At 42.7% G+C, this 23,554-nt stretch overlaps 1 protein-coding gene across 5 annotated transcripts in view; it reads right to left on the bottom strand.

Annotated features, from left to right (window-relative positions):
• The window catches only part of slc4a11 (solute carrier family 4 member 11), a 184,408-nt gene that overhangs the window by 23,229 nt on the left and 137,625 nt on the right, over positions 1–23,554 (bottom strand). For all 5 annotated transcript variants that reach the window (XM_033643534.2, XM_033643531.2, XM_033643529.2 and 2 more), the window contains 6 exons: positions 17,377–17,586; positions 12,533–12,617; positions 11,386–11,511; positions 8,649–8,762; positions 5,161–5,293; positions 2,573–2,646 (listed from right to left, as the gene is read on the bottom strand). In XM_033643534.2, the coding sequence (XP_033499425.1) occupies positions 2,573–2,646; positions 5,161–5,293; positions 8,649–8,762; positions 11,386–11,511; positions 12,533–12,617; positions 17,377–17,586 (742 nt within the window). The remainder of the gene's footprint in view (positions 1–2,572; positions 2,647–5,160; positions 5,294–8,648; positions 8,763–11,385; positions 11,512–12,532; positions 12,618–17,376; positions 17,587–23,554) is intronic.

Consider the following 23,554-nt stretch of genomic DNA (forward strand, 5'->3'; position numbering starts at 1 on the left):
AATATTTGGGATGAAAAGTGTCAACAAAATGGCAGAGGTTAATGTTATGGTAATGGCATATGAGCTCGGAGCGTATTTTACAAATGGTTTCTGAAAATTGAACTACTGCACCGGCAATCTCCAAAACAGGACAACACTGCATTCCAAATAAATTACATTCTGCTATCGTCACCTCGTCTTTCTGGAAATTAAATTGTGCAAAATATTTATGGTATACTAAGATGAGGTGCAGTAAAGGCAGGCGTGGTGCAGTATGGCTGCAGGCGGGGTCCAGATCTGGGTTGATTAATTCAGTATCTGTCTCAGCCTCTCAGTGTCCTGACCCACCTGAGGAACAGAGGGACTAAGGGACTGTTCCATATTTGAGGGTGATTTGATTTATCAGCCAGAAACTGTAAAAACAGAAATTATTGTAGGATCTTCAAATTTCCAACGGTCCTTGAACACATTATGAGGGATGAACACTGTCGTCAGAGAAAAAAAAAACACATAACAAAATCTGAACTTTGAACTCTGCAACAGAAACCATCCACCAGGACCTACGGTGGTATTTTTGCTCATTGTGATGTCACTTCTTATCCTCAAATGCTTCATGTCACTATTATCTGTACAACCTGAGCTGAAAGGTTATGTAACGTGTTCACACCCGGCGCAAACACAGCAATATGCGTAATAAATGTAAAGTCAATGTGAAGATACGATTTGATGCGCAATGGACATGACATGGATGTCATGAAATATGCAAATTACACGGTGTGAATGAAGTGAGTAGTGCAATTTCACATCATACACATTCTCGAAAGATGAAAAATCAGAACTTCCACAACGAATTCGCACCACGATAGCCAGTCAGCATTGAGATCCCCCGGGATGCCGAGGACCTACCGGCAAAAGTGCATTCCTCGATTCAGCGATTTCATGCGTGTGAAGTGAGTCAACAGAAAATATTCTAGCTTTCAAACTCGCACGAGTAACGCCAAGCAAAAATTCACATCACATTTGGTGTGAACACAACATTAGTCAATAAATCATAATGATTAATAAAAGTGAAACTGTGTCATAAAAAATATGGAAATAAGACGTTTTTTTTTCATCAGAGTTTACAAAAAAACACAAATCATATTAATCCAAGATATTTTTAAAAGCTGAAACATAAACAAAATATTCCTCAACACTCCATAAGTTATTTAAACTGTGTACATTATTTAGTTTTTGCCATATGCTCATTTTTATGAGCAGAGTGAAAATATGTTGTTTTGGATTCATCTTTCATTCCTCTGGTGCCACCGCTCAGGTTTGCACCACATGTAACGTTACACAGTGACGTCATTACGAGCGTACAACGTGATGACACTGACGACAGAAGCCTTTAGCTCTCTGCTGCAAAATAAATGAATGTTCTCGCTCTTGTGGTTTTTATTTTAGATTAATACATATACAGGATCATGGAAACAGTGATGTCCCACGGCCGTTACAGGGAAATGTTTTCACAGCAGGTAAGGTAAGACAACGTAAGGTCATGACGTGATGAAGAGGAGACAGAAGTCTTCCTGCTGCTAAAAGAATGAATGCTGGAGCTCTGATGATTCTTATTTTAAATCTAAACAGAGTCATGCAAACAACCATTTCCTGCAGCCGTCCACAGGAGGTGGACAAAGGGTTAAAAAAGTGATTTCACCAAAATCACTTTGTTCTATGTCTCCTTTAAAATCTGCCCAAAAATAAACTGAAAAACTGAGACTTTTTTTTCCAACTCCAGGATTTCATCTTCAACGTTTGTCTTTAAGTTTTAGTTTTAGTTTTAAAAATCTAATAAGTCATTTATGGTGGAGGGAGGGTCATGGATTTTCTTCCAGTCACTCAGGGAGGGTCAAGGGGAAATATGTGGAGCTTCAGAGAGGGTCAGAATAAAAGCAGTCACACTCCTCCTCTGATAAATAAAGAACAGTCTCTAATGTTAACTTCTTGTTATCCTCAGTCAGATGAAATGCTCACTTATTAGTTTGACCTGCAGTGGATTTAAATAAGAGGGACTGCTATCATTAGATCAGATAATTCATCAACTGTTTGGGAGATTTTTTGTTGTTGTTGTGTTTCATTGTCTATTTTGAGGGAATTAACTCTCAGGCACCACAATAAGATTCAAAAACACATCTTGTTCTGCAATAAGCACGAGATTTTTAGAGATTTCTCTGAGTGACATTTTTCATCTGCAGAGGGACAATAAAAAATAACTGTGTGAGTTTTTAATTAAATTGACTAAATGATCAGCTGAGGCGATCAGTCAAGAAAATATTCTTCAGTCCAGGACAGCTGTGATCACTGCCGAGCTGCACACTTACATTTTCATTAAAAAGTGTATATGTAGATTATTTGGGGGATTTGAAGGCTTCCTGTCTTGTGTTTAAAAATCAGAGATGAGTTTGAGGCTCACACACACACACACACACACACACACACACACAGACACACACACAGGACTGCTGGTGGATCTGACAGCAGGTATGATGCTAGCGTTGGAGGATGGAGGAACAAAGAAAAGCTTCATCTGTCGTGTGTTTAGGAAACTTACTTTTGACTGTGCCTTTCACTGCGTCTACCACAAACGCTATGGAGATGAAGAGGGCGATGACCTCCTCTGTCGACCTGGAGAAACAGAAACATGACAGAAGTGACAGTCAAGGCTGATGTTAGTGTCGCACATGTCAAAATCAGGTGGTATAAATCTATTCATATGAACTGGAATTACAATAATAACTCAACTTAACGTAAAAATAATTCAAATTAAGGCTGGAAGCAGCGATGAACGGGCCCTCGCACCACTGAGCACGTCGAGGGTCCTTGCCAAGTGAATCTGCTGTTCCTTTTAGTGAAAGTTGGACACTGTACGCAGGAGTGAGACGATACTCCCTGCACTAGAAATGACCTGTGGCAAACTTTGCACCGCTTCCTGTGGCCACTTTGTGGTGCTAGAGAGAGCACACACTAACTCTGGGTCAAGTTGCTGCACATCGGTTTTCAACAACACCATGTAAATGTCAAAAGACGATTGTTACACAAGGCTGACTTCCTGTTGCCACTGAATGTGTTACAGCCTAGAGTGTTTTCAAACCTGTGGTGTTTGGGCAACAAAGTTACATCAACTTCCTGTTTCACAATAAATAATGTGGTGCTGTGGCAACGTCCTTTGATGTAATCTCGCATCATCATGGTCTTAAAGCAGTGTTGACCAAATTTGAGGTAACCAAGTCATTTCCTGTTGCCAGTAGGTGGCGCTATAACTAGACCTCGATTTTTGCACCTAGGTTGCATGAAGCCAAGACTTTCATCATACATGACATATTTTAGGCAGATTGGACAATGTATGCTCAAGTTACAACAACTTCCTGTTTAATGGCGAAATATGCATAATGCCACAGCAACCCCATTTGACGAAAACTCACAACTGTCAGCACAAAGCATCATCCAGGTCTTTCGCCTTTTGAAAACAAATTTGAGGTGGATCTAGTCAACCTGCTAGGAGGAGTGCATCAAAGTATAAAACATGTCATTTCCTGTTGCCAGTAGGGGGCGCTATGACTATCACTAAATATTGGCATGTAGATGTGTTCAGGCCAGGACCGTCTTCATTCATGTGAAGTTTGGGGCAGATTGGACCGTGTAGGGGGAGTTACTAACCACTTCCTGTTTCGTGGCAAAAAATGGAAATTTGATGCTTTGCCACAGTCACACAGTTCGACAAAAATTCAAGATTTGAAGTCAATCAGTAAAAATTCGTAAGAGTAGTTTGTTAAAGTATGAGACCTATAAATGGCCAAAATGCACAAAATGCACAAAAATGCACACTGGCTTACTTCCTGTTGGGTTTAGGCTCCAAGAGACTTTTTTTGTAGGTCTTGGGATGTTACACGTGCCTCCTAATTTGCTTTACTTTAGGTCAAACCAGCTATGGTGGCTACTCTTCTTAAGTTTTGTTTTTGAGCCATTTAAAATGTAAAGATAAACCAGTTTCAAAAAAGTCTAATTATGAGTAACTAGAATTACCGCCCTCGCCCTGCATCTTGTCTGCCTCAGCGCACCAGAATTTAAAGAAATTACCTAAAGGTAAGGTTCTGGAGATATTGCGTTCATGAGAATCAGACAGACAACGTCAAACTGACCTTGACCTTTGACCACCAAAATTCAATCAGTTCATTGCTGAGTCCATGTGGATGTTTGTGCCAAATTTGAAGAAATTTTGTCACAGTGTTTTTGAGTTATTGCATTCACAAAAATGAGACTGACAAGGTCGCAGTGACCTTGACCTTTGACCACCCATAACTAATCAGTTCAAACTTGGCACAAATGTCTACTCGGACTCAACCATGACAAAATTTCCTCACGCTGATCTTGAGATATCGCGTTCACGAGAACAAGATAAATGCAAGGTCATAGCAACCTTAAACCTCGGACCCTTGACCACCAAAATCTAATCAGTTCATCAGGTGAACGTTTGTGCCAAATTTGAAGAAATTCCTTTAAGGTGTTCTTGAGATATCACATTCAGGAGAATAAGACAGACAAGGTCACAGGGACCTTGAACTTTGACCAATGACCAACAAAATCTAAACATTTCATTGTTGAGTCCAAGTGGACAAGAAATTCCCTTGAGGCGTTCTTGAGATATCGTGTTGGGACATAAAACATAAAGCCTTATCAGCGCGGAGTCATAAAACTATAAATAGAGCAAAGAGAATAAAATGTTCTATATTTAAAACCTGATTGGTGTATTTGCTCCTCTTCCTCAGCGTCGAGTTGACGGGGGGCAGCGTATCAAAGGAAACCTAATATCTGTTGGTTTTGGCTAAAGAGAGTCTGAACAGAGAAGCTGAAGGAAAAGATCTGAAACTCTGGATATGTGGGAGCGGGGGAGGGGAAGGAGCTGTCACATACAACGCTCTCTTTCAAAACTATTTGTTGTACAAAACAGATGCCTCTGCTGAGTGCCGCTGATTTATGCTGCAGACGCTGACACGACCTCCCAATTTAAAACCTTTATCTGTCTGACGGAGACGGACGCACGCCAACAGACACACCATGAATCTAAGAATCGCCTCTACGCATTGGATTTTATTGAAATAAAACCAAAGTGAGTTAAATTTAAACATATGAGACAAACACCTTTTGAAGAGCTTCATGAGCAGGCTGACGTTGAAGATGCCTCCCAGGATGAGGAAGAGGCAGTTCCACAAACCGATGCAGGCGTAGAAAGCCGGGAAGTCCAGGTTGTAGTCGTCACAGATTCCTCGGATCACTGCACGCACACACAAACACACAGAGAAATGAACACACATCATAAAACACCTGAGAAATAAGTCGTCTTATTAACAATCTGCTACGACAACCTCACAAGTGTTTAACTCCTGGTGATTGATGGATTCTTTAATTCTTCCTCTTCCTACAGATGAAGCAGCAGTAAACATGTCGGCCCTTCACACCGAACACAGACTCGTGTGTTAACTCGGTTGTGATAAGCAAAGTCGAGGCAATCAGAGTCATCATCTGGATCTGTACCAACCGACAAAATTATGTTTCTGCATTCAGATAGAAGAACGGAAGAGGGTGTGGTTTACACCAAAAGTCCTGTTAAATTGGGCAACTGTTGATTTGAGGTCACAGTGACATTGATCTTTGACCTTAGACCACCAGATTCTAATTGTTTCATTCTTGAGTCTCAGTGGCTGTTTGTGCCAAATTTGAAGAAACTCCATTTAAGTGTTTGTGAGATATCGGGTTTACAAGAATGGGACAGGTGGACAAACTGAAAACATAATGCCTCGCTGGCGTGGAGGCTGTGACAGCTCCGGACATGTTCATGAAGCGTCACAGACGTGGCGTTGGTTGTCGTCAACTATGACACACTACACAAGATAAAACGATGGATTATCGTATACGACACTCATTGTCGTTCACGAGCAGACCAAGTACAACGCTGCTTTGGGCTAGAATCAGGCTGACATCATGCAGTCTGAACCCGGTCCTTCCTATGACTATTTTGAGTGAGAGTGAGTGCTCTGTATGTGTGAGGATCTATGTCTCATAACTACAGGTATTGCACTGATTGGCTGGAGTTGTGGGTTCAGTCTGGGGGAATGTGGACTGCTGATTGGCTCCTCAAGTTTCCAACAGGTGAGTTGACAGCAGTCTGACAGCAGCAGCGATTTGACCTCGGCCTCCAAACCATCATTATTATTCTCTGTGTTTTTCTTGGTGACTGTGTCTCTTGTATCTTAGGCTTTCACACCTGCCCTGTCTGGTTCAGTCTAACTCAGGTGTGTTTGCCCCCTCAGTGCGGTTCGTTTGTGCAGGTGTGAACACACTAAAACAACCAGACCGAGACCTTCTTGAAGAGGTGGTCTCAGTCCGGTTCCAAAGGAACTCTGGTGCGGTTGGTTTGTGGTGAGAAGGTGTTGCGACCTGGATGTGAAGCAACTGCAGTCACATGACACATTGTTTGGGTTAAACATGAGCATGTTACAGTCCTGGAGGATTATTAATGTGCACCTCCTCCTGTACTGCCTTAATATGCACATTCAGCACATCCAATGCATCAAAACATTGTTTTCTAGTTGGAGCCGCGCCTCGTTTTCAAACTGTATGCTTTGACTAAAATGAACAATGACAGCAATATAGTCCACGATGAGCAGCGCTAAAATCAACCTGCGTAGTTGTCCCTCCATTGTGACATTAGAAAGTGTCACATTTATCTTGCAAGTGTACTCTTCTTCAACGTTTGCTTTACTTCCTGGATTTTTCCCACATGGAAATTCTGACCAATCAAGAGCAGCTTTCTCACACAAGGCATTTGATCTGGTCCTCTTGTAAATGCTGCCGTGAGAACACGAACCAACTCTAGGCAATTATACAACTTTGGAACAACATGAGTCCCTGATTCAGACCAGAGGAGACCACTCTAGAGCTGACAGCAGCCTGAGTGAATTACCGATCAGTGCTTTTGTAACTTTGAGAGTATTAAGTAATTTAAATAATTTCCTACAATTACTTTCAATGAACTTTGAAGTGGCGGGGTGGGCGGCCATTTTATTTTGTATATTTGTGTCCTGTTTTTCTGATGTATCGTCAAGAGCCAGATTTAGCCAACGTCTTTTTGTTGTTGTTTTTTAAATTTCAAACAGGTTCAGTCGGTACGTTCGGGGTTAGATAATAATTTCTTAGTTTTCATTTCATGAGTCATTTTAGTTCATTTTTAGTAACTCTTGCACTGACCTTACTCCTATTGTTTCTCTTTTAGACACTGGTTTTGACCCTGACCTGGGAACTCTCTGGTTGTTACTCGTTTGTGAACGTTAATTGTTGTTATTGTAATTTGAAGTGTTTTCTGGCACAATAATATGCTCGGGGATAAATAAAGTTATACTGAGTTTAACTGAATTGAATATTTGTTTTGCTTGTTGTTTAGGTCTCATTTCACCCTGAGTTATATTTGCTCCACTTTATTTTTAATCTGAGTTAATTTTGTCACAGTAAGAAATAACTTTGCCTTAAACTGCAGTCCTGCTGTGAGCCGTCTGGTTTGGGGACCACGGAGGGAACAACCTTTTACACTTTTATGTTGCTCCTGCCCCCCAGACGAGACGTGACAGAGGCATCAACACCAGATTAAAGATTAATATCGATCATCTCTTTGTTCTCTGTAGATACAGTTGATTAAAATAAAAGAAAAGACAATTGTTTCTACTGCTATTTGTAAAAAACTGAGGAAGAGCTTTAGTACAGATGTCTACATCACACACACACACACACACACACACACACACAAAGCATTTCATTCAAACATGAGCAGGACAAAGGAGCTGTACTGCATTTGTTAAAACCATAACAGTTTAGTTGTAATCTCGAGCAGATTTGAGCGCAGATGAGTTACAACTTTACAAACAGGCCATTGTTCTGCTCAGACAGGCTGCTGGAAACATACTATAATTATCCCCATGAGAATGTGCTTAGCACAATTCTAACCCATTTACTTCAAAGATCATCACACCACAAACCCAACAAACAGCTCTGGTATTAAAACTACATCTTGGCATCGTCGGAGCTGCTGCTTTTCCTCATCGCCGCCCGATTCTGTAGCTTCCAGCCGTCAGGACGCTTTAAAATCCACCAACACCAACAGAACACTGCTGTTGGGGAAAACCCATACAACAGTTTATGTCTCTCACAACTGAATATAAAGTTTACATGTTCGTGTGTGCGATGAGCGAGTTGCCTGACCCGTAGGCTCCTGAAACCAACCCTTACGTAACATCAGGGAGGAAAATAAAAAAAGTTATTTCCCTGTTTCCTGAAAAACGCATGTTTTTTGGAGTCGTGCTTTTTGCTCGACTGCACCAGGAACACTCATTAGGGCCATATGTGTGAACAAATCACTGGCACGGTGTTTTCTGGTGAACGAGGGAGCACATGAGGACGGAGGAGTTTGGAGCTGCTGTTCTACACGGCTGGGTGCCTCCTTCTCTTGATTTTTGATGTAATCTTCTTAGTGCTCCTCCCACCCCCCAGCCTCCCTTTCAAAGAGGCCGTCGGCAGAAACTGTGAAAATATAAGTGTGTTTTGGTTGAGCTGGGCTGAATGAAAGAAGGGAAGCCTACCGCTGATGAAGATGGCAAGGGGAGCTGTGGTTAGAGGGATGACTAGAGGAGAGCCGGCGAACAGCGAGTAGATGACCCCGCCGATGCTCTGGCCGATGATGGTCTTCCGAACATCTGGACAGAGAGGACACACAGAGAGAGAACTCAGGAGGAAGTACTGATCTGAGCTAATTAATGAGCACGAATGTCTGCGAGGAAACAGAAGCTCAAGTAAATTTGATTTTTATTTAATCTTTCAGACAGAATGGGAGTATGATGCAAAACACTTTATTTCACTCACATTTTAAAACTCCACTAATCAATACTTTACACAAGGGACTGTTTGTTATTTATCAGGAGAGGAGGGGGCGGCAGTTTGTGACCTTTTTTTTTTTTTTTACCCTCCCTGAAGCTCCAGATATTTCCCCTTGACCCTCCCTGAGTGACAGGAGGAACATCCACGACCCTCCCTCCTCCATAAATGACTTATTAGATTTTTAAAACTTACCCTTTGATGTCGTGCAAACTGACAAGTTGATTTTGGCCTATTTCAAAGAAATAGGCCATAGGAAAATAGTGATGAAAATAGTTTGATGAAATATCACTATTTTAAGCTCAGATTTGGTTATGTTATTCAATTTTTTCTTATGACAGTGGCATTTGTTGCACACGATGTGTCCAAGGACTGTCAGAAATTCGAAAATCCAACGATAATTTCTGTTTATACAGTTTCTGGCTGTGGTTAGTTGTGTATTTTTGGTACCAAAAGTTGAAAGGTATGTTTTCTTTAAAGGTATAATATGTAGTTTTTCCACATAAAAATGTCTAAAAACGACTAAACCAATATTATATATTTTGTTTAGTTGTGTACTTTGATTATCAGAAATGTTTCCAACAATTTTTCAAACCCAGATAAATATGAAATATTAACAAAAGTTACGGACCGTGTCATTAGGTCGCGACGTAACTTCAGTTACCATAGCCATTAAATGAAGGAGAAGAAGAAGAAGCAGACCAGATGAGACGTCAGAGAGTGAACGTTACTGTTGCTAGGCTAAGCTAACTTGTCATGGATCATGATTATGCACTGACGGTTGCTGCACCTTCTGACACTGAAGCTGTCCCGGTAAACAAGCCGGTAAAACGGAAACGTACGGGTCAACCAAGCGATCCCAGAAGAATTTGGGATAAGAAGAGAGCTAAATCAAGGATAAATATTGGTGTGGCCTTTCCGAGATGGAGAGAGCTTCATGAAAATCTAGGACTACAATTCGACGCCGACCTCGCGTGTGTTCTATTAGACAGGTAAGCAAACATCTGGCTGATGTTATCGAAATATTAATCATTTCCACCAGTGTACTGCAAGCACTGCTGCCCGCCGGGGCACCAGCGCTCCGGTGTGGAGCGGAGGCCGGCTAACCACAACATCTAACGATAGGTTTCTATGATGCTGAGCTGATGCCGGTAAATGAACTGCATTTATAAAAGAGGCAGAGGAATAGCTAAACATAAGACGCACTGAGCAAGAGAGAGCAGCAGAGAGGGAGAAGCCATCGCTAACTGTAAAGCTAAGTAAGATCTGTATCTGTTATATGACTACAACTCCCATGATCCCACGCTACTTCGTGACGTCATCCAACTCTGTCTTCTGTTATTGTTTTGGTTTGAGACCCCTAGCAGCAGAAAATTACATATTGCACGTTTAAAAACTTACGAAATTAATCATCTAAATATAGTTCCTGAATTGCCAAAATTTTGAAGGCATTTCTTTTAAATCAACAACATTTAGTGCCAAAATTTGGGAAGCAAATCATCGAACTTTGGTAAGGCATGTTTTCTTTTAAATTGCCAAAATGTATCAGGTTAGGTTTTATTGTCCCCAAGGAGAAATTCTTTTGCACAGCACTGTACTTGTTGGACTCAGCATGAAAAGCAATGACACACAAACACTGACACCATCAGAATACATCCACAAAAATTTGGAGGCAAATTGCCAAATTTTAAGGACATGTCTTCGTGAAAACTGTCGAAATTTAGCACTACAGTTTGGAAGGCAAATTGCTAAAATTTGAAAGACATGTTTTCTTTAAAAAACGGCAATACGAATAAATACAAAATGTCACCATCTAAATGTGTATGCTCCTCCCCTAAAGCCAAAATATAAAAAAAACAAATGTCCCTTCCCAGTGTTTAGAAAATTGCTTGACCCCCCCCCCCCCCCCCCCCCCTTTTTTTGCACCAATCCCCCCCTCATAAATAACAAAGGGAGAAAGGCTTCAGAGAGACAAAGTTCAGCCTTTCAGCTGATTCATTCAGCTAACTTTAAATTAGTTGTGGCACAGTCTCACTTTTCCCCCAACTCGACGCCCCTGATATGCTGCATTGCTGTAGATGAAACCACCAAACAATATAAAGGAGCTCAAGCAACAATGAACATCTACAGCGGTAAAATACAGCATACACATTAATGCAGCAATGATATTAATCTAAAAACATCAGATAGTACTTTTACTTTTTAAGGACTTGAACACTACTGCTGACACTGACTCACAGAGAGTTTATCACCCTCATCTGGAGCTACATGAAGTTTTTAAGCTCCTTTAAGCTTTTGGTTTTACAGCAGGGACTTCTGGGTAAAAACTGACAGCGATCACTGTCGTTGGTGCGTCCCCAGTCAGAGCTCTTTGATCAATATGTCATCAATCTAAAACTAATAAATCAAATGAGGATATGTCTGAGGAGAAGTATGAGCTTGTACCTATCTCGCCACGTGTGCTCTCGTCATTGAGGGAGCCGAAAGCGATGGCAGGGAGGAGGATGGCGATGTAGAGGAAGATGGCGGTGGTCATGTACTTCAGCAGGGTTTTATTACTGCCAACTACACCTGAGGGCAGACAAACACAAACACGAGTCATATGCACCTCATAATGGAGCGGAGGAGGCTCAACACTTTAATTTCAAAACGACACAAACATTAACAGAGTTCATCATTCAGTGCTCGGTGATATGGAACATCCAGCACGTACAGTAACACTGTCCCACCAAGGCGTCACTGCCGACTGCCCTTTTTAAAACAGCTGTAATCTGTTTTGGTTTTGTGCCATCCATCATTTGGTAAGAACAGTTACGGCTTTTATCCAAATGATGGATAACTCTTTGGAATAAAACCCTTTAATTGGGCTCTAATGTGATCACAATGATTTTGGTCCTGTGACCTTCATCAGATGATTATTATCTGATGACACTCACAAGACACAAAGATCTTGATCCTGTTACAGCCCGATGAGTGTGGCTGAATATTATGACATTAGGATGGAGTGAAAGAGAGCAGCTAGAAAACTCCTCTGCTCTACTTTACTCCGTCTTTTTCCTATTCAAGGTCATCTGAGTCATTTCCTCTGCTTTAATTAAGCATTTCAAATCACTCCACAACACAACAAACAAACAAACAACAATCCTGAGGCGTCCGTGGCAGCGACTAAAAAACATCCTGATGGTTTTATTTCTCTCTTTTGGAAAATACCAAACTGTAAAGGTCAAGCAGCGTGTGTGCATTTGTTTGACTGATGACAGAAACCTTTTCACACATGAGCTGATAAAGAGAATGATTTGATGAGTCAATAAAACCACCCGTGTGCTGACACCGCCGTGGGAATGTACAGGGCGCCGTCCTCGCCTGATGACTTGGGAAATTACAACAATATTGGGCGTAGGGAACATATGGGAGCAGTAAGACATTTGAGACAGCCATTTTAGCAGGAGACCACCCTAGATGTGACACAGATGGAGCGCAGATGTGTCCGAGGCGAAGGGTGACAGACAAATGAGGAGCTGCCAGAGGCCCCCCCGCTGCGGCATAATAAGGAAGATGATTCACTTTCACTACAAGACCAGGTCCAGCTCACCATCTGTGAAGTCCGAGGGGTAGAAAGGCAGGCGGCGGCACAAGTCCTCATAAATCCCCCGACCGGCTTTAAAGAAGTCTTTACACTGTGGACAGAAGGGAGAAGGTTAGACACACGGCCTGCTAACAGCAGCAGGTTGCAGGTGACCACATGTCAGTGTGCGCCATCTACAGGCGAGGAAAGAAAAAGCTGCTACACATGTGCCACCTGCAACCCTTCAGTGCTACAACTGAACTTATTTCTCTTTTATAGATGCTGTTTGTGTTTGAGATTTGATTTGCTTCAGAGAAAATGTGTTGGGATGCGACAGAGGAAAAACAACCAAAGGAAAACAGGGTTAACTTGAAGTTGTATTGAAATCATTTGCATATTTGTTGTTTAGAAAGAGCGATAAGTGACACACTACTTTGCAAAATCTTGTAAACCCTTTGGTTTTAGTCACAGTGACCTCTGACCACCAAATTCTAATCAGTTCATCCTCAACTCACAGTCAATGTTTGGACCAAATTTGAAGATATTTCTTCAAAGTGCTCTCGAGATATTGCATTCACAAGCATGAGATGGATCAAAGGTCATGGTGACCTTGACCTCTGACCAGCAAGTTGCAAGCAGTTAATTGCTGAATCCAATGAGGATGTTTGTGCCAAATTTGAGGAAATTTCCTCAAGGCCTTCTTGAGATGTCACGTTTCTCAGATTGACACAAACATAAGGTCGCACTGACCTTGACCTTTGACCATTTTTGAGTCCAACAAGCACGAGACAGACAAAGTCACAGTGACCTCAAACTTGACTTTTAAACACCAAACACTAATCAGTTCATTCTTGACTCAAAGTAAACGTTTGAGCCAAATTAAAAAAAAAAGCATTCTTGAGGCATTCTTGAGATATCACATTCACGAGAATGGTGGACAAACCGAAAACAAAATGCCTGTGAAATTGGCTATCACCGCCAGGGAGGCTTAAAAACTCGCCTTCGGTAGCATCTCAGCTAACAGCAGCTAACAGCAGCTAACAGCAGCTAGCCAACACTGTTCTCATGATACATCCACTGTGCGGCCACGGCGCTGCTGGTTAACATCACAGAGAGAGAAGGAGGAGACGTGATGTGAGACACGACACGTGGTGCAGCGTCATTGGGGAGGATCAGCAGGAGATGGAGACCCCTCTCCTCCAAACTGATGCCGCTGATATAACTATCTTTGCTTGTAGGTGGCGCTTTGTGGAGCAGTTGAACAGTACAGCGCCCCCATGTGGAGAAACTGCACCCAGCTAAACACAACTTTAGTTTGTGAGTGAATTATTTTCCTTATTGATGTACAATGTTCACATTTACATTTTCGCTCTGAGGCATTTTGTTAATTTATGACGGTGACCTCCAAAAAACTGCAGCAGCACAAAGAGCCTGCGGCTGTGTCCAACTCATGAAGTCTCCTCCGTCCTGCGCTCTGCTGCGGACAATGACACATGATGTTTAAAAAAATGACCCATTTGATGATTCAGCTAAGACACTGGTGATTCCACAGGGGGCTTTCTGAAAGCTGATTTGAATCATCACAGTTAACGAGATGGTCCCAGAAAAGCTTCAATTGCGTAATCCAAAACAAAGTAAGCAGATCAGCGGGACCACATTTACATGTACGCTTAATAAAGATCCCCGTGTCCCCAGAATGATGGAGGATGACAGAGACATGACAGCGACGGCGAGGGATAGAAGATTTAGAGTATTTTTAGAGACGTCAAGAGGAGGACGGAAGGGAAGGAGCCACGTGATTCATGAGGAGACATGAAGTGCTTCTTAAAAAGATTTCAGGTTAGAGGAGATAGAGAGGAAGTGTTCGGTCCTGACTGAGCTTATTAAGCAAATTATCCAATTACTCAACGTTTCATTTTCCCGTTGATCGTAGCATTACGTAATGAAGCAGAACGGGTGACGAGGGTGTGTGCGCGTGCGTGTGTGAGAGAAGGAAAAGCCCCGGGAGATTCGTCCCTGCCTCGTTTGTCATCTCAAAACTTTTGACGTTTTTTTGGCAGGATGCAGTAATTCACCTCAACAACCCGAAAACAAACAGCATCATCTCTTCTTTCCTCCCCGAGCACACCGGCTAGTTTTATGAAGACACACACGCTTGTTCAGCATCGACTGTTCATCCATTAAATCTCTATACATCATGGAATCGTTTATTATTACATGGGAGCCCGTGTGTGTGTGTGTGTGTGTGTGTGTTTGTGTGCGGCGTGATCGGACGCTTTTGGCTCAGGTTCGACAAACAAAAGTCTCAGAGAGGAATTACGGTCCACCTGTTTGCCATTCGTTCTCAGCGGTCGGCAGAACGAGGCGACGGGAGAGAAAAACATAAAAACAATGATTTGGCCTCGTTTTTTAAAACTAAAGGAAAGTGGTGCGTTCTTACGGCTGGTCCTGTGTCAGTTTGGTGTCTGGAGGGAGTTGGAGAAGGTGGAGGAGGTGGTCTCTGTTCTTTCCTCTTGATTTCACCCACTCTGTTTCTCCCCATCCACCATCCCCTCTTTCCCCCTCTCGCTCCATCTGTCTCTCTCCATATATCCCTCGTTCACTGAGTGGCACTGAGCCTTTCAAGCCCTGGGATAAACACCTAACAAAATCCTGCACTATAAAAAAAAAAAAAAAAAAAAAAAAAAAAGCAGGAGGGGAAATGTCTGGGAGCCCTGGCCTGTCAGCGCCAACATTAGGAGGAGATGTTGGTCTGTGGCATTGAGCAGAGCCCCTCTGGAGGTGTGTGTGCATGTGTGTGCACATGCACGTGTAGCTAAAGGGTGGGGAGTTGTGACAGGACTGTGAGAGATGTAAGGTCATTTGCCCACTGAGGAGGCCTGGCAGGAGCTGATGCTGATTGATTAGGGGGAGAGAAAAGATGGAGGAGTCGAACCAGCCGAGCAAAGAGAGGAGGAGGAGCAGGAGGAGGAGGAGGAGGAGATGGAAGCAAATTTTTTACCCCTTTTCCACCAAAATCAACAGGAGGTGTAAATCACCTGTTTCATCACGATACGATATCAAATCAATTCTCTGGACGACGATACGATATTTGCCGATATCACAAAGTCTGGCAGTGTAGGATTTGGACTTGATTCAGGTTCTGCGATCAATATGAGACGATATCATCTGATCATTTAACTCAGTGTGTTACAGAAGAAGCTGCTGCAGCTTTCTGTTTTACTTTGGGCCATAAAAAATAAAAACAACACATAAATAATACGTTTATTAAAGTTGACTTTAAACTGACTCCACTAACACTCAAAACCATCATCTTTTCCATAAAACTTCAGGACTATCTTTGGATCGATGATATTGGATCTGTGATCATTGAATCGATATATCAGTCCAGACTGATGGATCGTTAACGCGTCTATGTGGGTTTTTTTAAACACGAGAAAATCCGCTAAAAATAGTCCAGAACTGTATAAACAGCTCTGCAGCAGAAGAGTACGCCTTTCTCTGTGTTCCTTTTACTGGTGTGTCACATTCAATGTCACGGCCGGCAGAAAAACAGGTTAATAAACAGTAAAAAGTAGCATGTAGTTAGGTCATTTTATAAATCCCTTACCCATTCAGTCCCTCTTTCAAACTCACTGCAGACTAATTTGGATGGACATTTGAGCTGTTTGGACGGAGACAGACTCTCTTTGTGATGGCGTGTCATTCCATCTCGCCGGTTAAGGGGCTAAAATTAGCAGGTTAGTGAGTCGTTTTGTGCAGTGGAAAAAAAAAAAAAACCTTTACTACTAAGATAGCAGATGCTAGCGGGTCTCTGGGTGGGTGTTTGCAGGTTTTTTGTGCAATGGAAAAGGGGCTTCTAGCACCTTTACCACCCAGACGTTAGTGAGTATTAGCCGGTTTGCGGGTTAGGGTGTTAGCAGGTGTTAGTGGTTGTTTTTGTGCAGAGGAAAACGAGCTTTAGGCCCCTTTGCCTCAGAGATGTTAGCAGGTGTTAACGGGTTCTTGGTGGGTGTTAGCAGATGTCAGTGGGCTTTCTGCACAGTGGAAAAGGAGCGTTATGCCCCTTTATCATCCCAGTGTTAGCGGGTTTCCGGTTGGGTGTTAGCGTTTTTTTTTGTGCAGTGGAAAAGAGGCTTGAAGGTTTTACCACCAAGATGTTAGCAGGTGTTAGCGATCAGCATTCAAACTCGGGTCAAATGACTGTGCAGTATTTCCGGGTATCGATGTGCTCAGCGAGATGACACACAAAATACCGTCCGTCTCCACCCAAACAGCTCAAACATCGAATCTAAACCAGTCTGCACCGAGTTTGAAAGAGAGACTGAGTTAGCAGGAGATATAAAAACAAGTAACCTCTGTAAAGTTTCCACTGGCCTCCATGCTGCTCTCTACTGTTTACTAATCTGTTTTTGATGCGTCCCTGACGTCGAACACGACACATCAGTAAAAAAACAAAAAACAAAACACAGAAAGGCAAACTTGTCCACTGCAGAGTCACGTACACAGCTCTGGTCTACCGACGATGGGAAAGGAGTCTATTGCCTATTTTCAGCAGGGCTTCATGTGTTTAAAAAAGGTTAAAATGTCTAAATGAATGTGCGTCGTTTCATTTTTCTGCAGAGCACTGTAAAGAAATTAAAACTGAGTGAAAGGTGAGGGAGGGAGATCAGAGGAGAAGCTTTCTGAAAATACTTAAAGTCTGAGGAAAATTAGTGAGCGCTAACTAATCACTGTCCTCATCTCAGGGCACTGGGAGTGACTCATAATGCCATCACATGAATCCACGCTGCCTCAGAGTGTGTGGAGCTGCGCCCAACACTGAAAGGTTGTGCACACCGGATACACACAGAGATGCTGCTGCTGCCCACCTTGAGGGGCTTGTGACTGCGGGGGTCGGTCTCCTCCTTCCCCAGAGCGATGGGGTTCTGGTTGGTTGCTGTCAACTGGTGCCTCTGGAACACCAGCGCCTCCTTAAACTCCTCCTGCGTCTTGGTCTCCAGCAGCTTCTGCCTGAAGGAGATGTCAGAGAAGAGGGTGGCGAACGTCCTGCCCAGCTCCATCGCCGTCTTGGTGCTTTTCTGTGGGAGAGAATATGGAAACAGCCGAGCATTAACAGAGTGGATCACACGGCTCGTTTTGTTACACATGTTAAACCAGTGGACACAAACTGCAAACACGACACTGACATGTTATAAAACAAGAGATCTGATTGGTCAACAAGACATTTAAATGTGCTCAAATTAGCACACCGTACTCATCACTACAAATATTACTCCGCCATTTGAGCTGGAGCAAAAACCAGAAGGCTACAAAACTACTACAAAATGGTTTTGTTGTTGTTTTAGATTGATATGGTGGACTTAGTGATGAATCATTGGAGGAGGATGAGAAGAACAAGGCAATAAAACAGAATAAAGTCAGTACATCCCATCTTATTTACAAATGATCTAACATGCTCATGATCGACTGTTTCTGCAGCTGTTATAGTTCGTTTCATAAAACAATTTTGGATCTTAAACTCAACCACTGCATTTGCAGAAACATACTGATGTAGGCTGAGCGATTCACGGGATTATTAAGGACCCATCTAAACATTGGTGCTTCAGAGGTGGCAGGTTTGGAGCTTTTGTCCATAATCCAACATCTGTTACAAATAATGCTGTCACAAGTCACAGAGTGACGGTAATAATGTCCTGGGAGGCTGTGAGACCGTGTGCCAGGGAAGCCTTGTGAGCCAGGTGGCGGGGCTCAGCGCGTACAGCAGCAGCTGCAGCAAACACAGTAAGTAAAGCCTTTAAGCTTTTCCACAGTGGTAACTGAATTTTAACCAGAGCTGAGAGGATGCATGTTGATTCATCTGAAGGCTCTTTCTGCATGAAAATGCAGACTAAAGGTTTAAGAAGCAGCTCTGTGAGACTGTGTGCTCTGAGCTGAACGCTAATGTTCTAATGTGGGCCCGTAGATGTGTGACGCTAACAAGATGACGGCTGCAAAGATGGCGCCTAATCATTGTAATGTAGCTGCTCACCTGGTGAATATACCAAAAAAGTGTCTAGCTTCTGGGTTTATTTCTACAGTTTGCTGCCCACTGAATATTTCCAGTAGTGCTTCTCCAACTGGCCCCGCCCACAAGTTCCTACTCAGCTCACAGACTTTACGTTGGGATGACGTCACAGATTTCTAAATTGCTTTTATAGGCTTGAGGAAAATTTTACGAAAATAAAATGCCCATGTATCAAAAAGGTAAGGATAGAGAGAGTTAAATTAGCCCTGTATAAAGCAATGAATCCATCCACATGACGTTTAATACACTTTCAAAGTGATGGGGGGATAAGTGGGAGAACAGACCACGCCCACTTAGGAGACCAGTAGATGAATGTGCAAATCTTAGCATAGAGCCTCGTGTTTCTGCGCTCGAGGCGCCTGGCATTTTTGCCGTCCTCAAGTTGAAAAAACTTCAGCTCAGAGCAGAACAACACCCCATGCCATCTCTTCTTTTTCCCATTGTCCAATGGGATGATCTGAGAGGCGGGGCTTCTGTGGTGGTCATGAAAACCAGTTTACAGTTGGTAAACCATGGAGGAGAAACTGGTGGTAGTGGTTGCTGGATACCCAGAGCTATATGACTTTACAAAGCACAGTTAGCACCATCTGAATAGAAAACAGCAGATAAGTGCAGTACTGTAAACGTCCATGATGGAGGAGAAGCTCCTGGACCAACTGGTGGTACTCCCCATGATCCAGCCTCTTTTTTAGGGTCTCATGTACCCACACAGATCTCTGTTTATCTGCTGACAGCCTCTCACCCTCAACCAGAGCTACAGACAGCACCCTCTGCCTCAACATGGCAGCAGCTACACACTGATTACTGCAGGATACACACAGTTTGTTGACGTTCATAATGAATCATCCTTACATACAAAAGTTTGTTTTGGAGTTGCGCAAGGTTCTGTGCTCGGACCAATCCTATTTACTCTATATATGCTTCCTTTAGGTAACATCATTAGAAATCACTCTATAAATTTCCATTGTTATGCGGATGATACTCAGTTGTATTTATCTATGAAGCCAGAAGAAAGTAATCAATTAACTAAACTCCATAACTGCCTTAAAGACATAAAAAATTGGATGAGCACCAATTTCCTGATGTTAAATTCAGACAAAACTGAAGTTATTGTTCTTGGCCCCAAACAACTCAGAGACTCTTTATCTGATGACATAGTTTCTCTAGATGGCATTGCTCTGGCCTCTAGCACTACTGTAAGAAACCTCGGAGTAATATTTGATCAAGATTTGTCTTTTAATTCTCATTTAAAGCAAACCTCACGGACTGCATTTTTTCATCTGCGTAATATTGTGAAAATTAGGCCTATCCTGACCCGAAAAGATGCAGAAAAATTAGTCCACGCTTTTGTTACCTCAAGGCTGGATTACTGTAACTCTCTATTATCAGGTAGCTCTAGTAAGTCCTTAAAAACTCTCCAGCTAATTAAGCTTTTTGGGGGAGTTTTTCCTGATCAGCTGTGAGGGTCATAAGGACAGAGGGATGTTGTATGCTGTAAAGCCCTGTGAGGCAAATTGTGATTTGTGATATTGGGCTTTATAAATAAAACTGATTGATTGATAAATAAACGGTGGATCAACTACACGGGAAGGTTAGGGTGAGGAGGTGATGGGGGGAAATAAAAAGGCAGTGTGGCGCGCCTTGCATTTTGAAATGTGCAAAAATCTTAATGTGTGATTGGAGCCTTACCTGACAGTCTTACCCTGGTCTTACAGTCTCACCACTGGTGCAGCTTGTAATGTGTTATCTTTTGTTTTGCAGTATCTTTGGCTTCGTCCATTATTTTACAGTCTATGATGTGGACAAATAAAACATTTTGACCTGATGATGGTGCTAGATGAAAAGTCAGGGGATCATTAAAGTGATTAGAATTCACCCTGAGGGGAGAATGAATGTGAGTGCCTAATTCTTCAGTGAATAGTTGTTGAGGCATTTCACTCAACACCACAAATGTGAACCTCGCGGTGGCACCAGAGGGAAAGTCTCAGGATCACCAGAGTCCTCAGGAAACATCTACTGGGAGTTTTGTTTAAAATGTGAGTTCAGTCGATGATGAGATTTAGTGGGTAAGTGAAATGTTTGACCTGCTGGAGGCTCTGTGGTAAAAATCAGGGGATGAAGATTTTTAGTGGGATTCATCTTCTTGGTTTGAAGTTCACTAGTTTGATTAAACAGACTGACTGGGAACATGTGGGTGTAGAGAGTGAGTACACTTGAGTGAGTAACACTTTGCCATCGACATCAAAGACCAAGGGCAGCTTGTCTAACTCTCTAAAGAGCTGGAGGAGTTTCTTTGAGGGCAGCAGCACATGCACGTGTTGCTGGGCGCGCTCAGGTATGTGTTTGTGTTTGTGAGGAAAGGTCGTGTCTGTTCAGCACATTCACGCTGGGTACAGAAAAAGCCACAAATGCTGTAAAGCTCTTTAAATGGTGGGTGATGGAAACGATCCGCCCCAACACACGCTAGATTACATACATTTGCCAACCAAAGGAATTCCTATTATCATTATCATCGTGCCCCTTCAAAGATTTTTTCTCTCAGAACCAGTCACCATCAAGGATAATTGAGGCATAATAGTGCTTTATGTTTACTTGGGGCTCAGATTAATGTCTCTGCGAATGCCATTAGTGGTTGTGATTGCTGCCTGCAGGACTGGCGAGGAGGGCGCTGGAAGCGTTAGGGAAAGAGGCGTGAATACAAAGGAGGGTTCATGGGAAAAAACAAAAGATAGAAATCAAACAAACAAACAAACAAACAGAAAACATGATGCAGTGAGCTGAGGCATCGCTGATTGCCAGGGTCACTCCAACCCCCCGGTGGCTCCACAGTTTGATGGTGGGTTGGTGAAAATAGTGTGCCGAGGGGGGGAGGGGCATCACGCTGAAAGTAAAGCCAGCATGAAGAAATCCCTTTTTTTTTTTTTAGCACAGAGGGGGGACACTGGAGGTTTCCATCGGCAGAGGGGCGACAATCAGAGTCATGTGAAGATGGCAGAGTGAAGTGTGTCTGCGCATGAATGTGTGCGTGTGCTGAAAGCTCAGGATGAAGCAGCGGAGGACAGGAGAGCTGAGTGGTTTGATGGGAAGTAGAGAGAGTTCATGTTTTGATGGGAGAGAAGGGTATTACAGGATACGTGGCACTCTCCACCGGCTGCAGCGAGCTCTTCAGAGCTGAAGAAAAACTGCCATCCTGCTCACAACACTGACCCGAAAGGTTCAGCCAACAGGACACTCCAGCCCACGCAAAACTCTGTGAGGACCTCGGATTGGTTCAGTTCAAGAGACATTTGGCAGCTCAGCAGCCATATTGGTAACACTTCCAATATTTAGTGAAGTAAAATATAAAACGGAAGATAAACTGGAAGTAAATGATCTTAAAATTGAGATCAACACTGACAGGTTGAGGCCGCTGACAGCACCGTGTGTTGCTCATCATTTGTAAACTCTATCTGTCCAGTACTGAGGTCCGGTTCACAAAAGATATTGCACTAATTATATCACAGCACAAATACGCTCAGAACGTTTTTCAGATGAATGCAATTTGCCCTTTTTGTGTCTGGTTTTCCATATGGCAAACTGTCAATGTTGCCTTGGCGCCACGAACACAGTCAGCTGAATAGCGGCAGACAATTTTCAAACCGCGAGTTACAGACACAAGCCATGTTTCCATCAGCCTGTTTAGATGCTCATCTAGAAGTATCGCATCGGAAAATTATGATGGAAATGTCAAAATTCAAATTAAAATCCCCTGATTCACACAAACTAAAATACGTTCGCTTTAGCTGGGTTTTGGTTGATTTGAAAAAATGTTGATTCGCAAAACGGGGGATGGAAACAGTTATGTTTGAATTAAGTCTGACGTAGCGCACCTCTCTCCATGGTGATATCCACACTCTGGGTCGGGAAGGCGGTAATGCATTTACAAGCTGGTTGACAACCGCCAGAAAACGTAGAAGAAGAAGAAGAATGCGAGACTTGTTTTGTTTCCAGTTCTGCGGAAAACTCGCGCCAGTTTGTAGTTTTCACCAAAGTCCGTACATTTAATGGAAACACACAGGATTCGTATTTCTTTTAACCCACATTTCCCAATGATTCCAATCACTTTTGGATGGAAACACAGCTACAGACTGTGGACGAAAGAACTGTGACGTCACACATTGGTTTGTAGACTCCTGTTCTGAAGCCTCAAGTTTGGCATTTAAACTGTCGCCATCTTGGTGTGACCAGAAGTGACCATATCTGGACACTAGGGTGGAGCTGTGGAGAAACGAGCTGCTTGAGATCAGCTGATGTCGCTGGGACCTGAGCTGAGCTTGACATCATGTCCTGCCTGAACTAACGCTACGCTCTTATTAAAGGATAACTTCAGTATTTTTCAACCTGGGCCCTATTTCTCCATGTGTATGTGTGCATATGATTCATAGGTACAACTCGTTCTAAAATTGGTTCAGTATTGAGGGAGGCGGATGCAGCCGGGAGCCGCAAAATGAGCTAAAACGGTAACGGGGGCAAATACGTCCCATATAAGTTTGCGCATTAAAAGTGCTTTTTTTCGCCACTGACCGGTTCAGATCACCAGTGTTATCTCTGTAAATAGCATACTGTAGCGGCCCTGGGGCAGTGGTGAGTGTGAATGAGTGGAGTCAGCTGTCAGTCATTTGTCTCAATGCCTTTGATATTTTAGTTTATATTTTAAGTAAACAAACCTACTTTGCCTTTCTCTCACATTTTATGTAAAAATTTGGAGGAGATTTGGCTTTTATTTAAAAAGCCATTGAATTGTAAACAATTTGAAAAATCAGAGTGGAAGTCATATTTCAAAACTCCCATTTGCAGCCCAACCAGTGGGTGCTTTAATGGTTTAATTATTTCTTATTACTTTAATTACGGTGGCACATAATCAGTGGCTCATTTGTGTTTCCTTCCCAGTTGTCTTTTTACTTTCAATTACAGAAAACATTTTGTGAGCTGTCATCATCACA

Source organism: Epinephelus lanceolatus, chromosome 15 (genome assembly GCF_041903045.1).
Source record: "Epinephelus lanceolatus isolate andai-2023 chromosome 15, ASM4190304v1, whole genome shotgun sequence".
NCBI lineage: Eukaryota > Metazoa > Chordata > Actinopteri > Perciformes > Serranidae > Epinephelus > Epinephelus lanceolatus.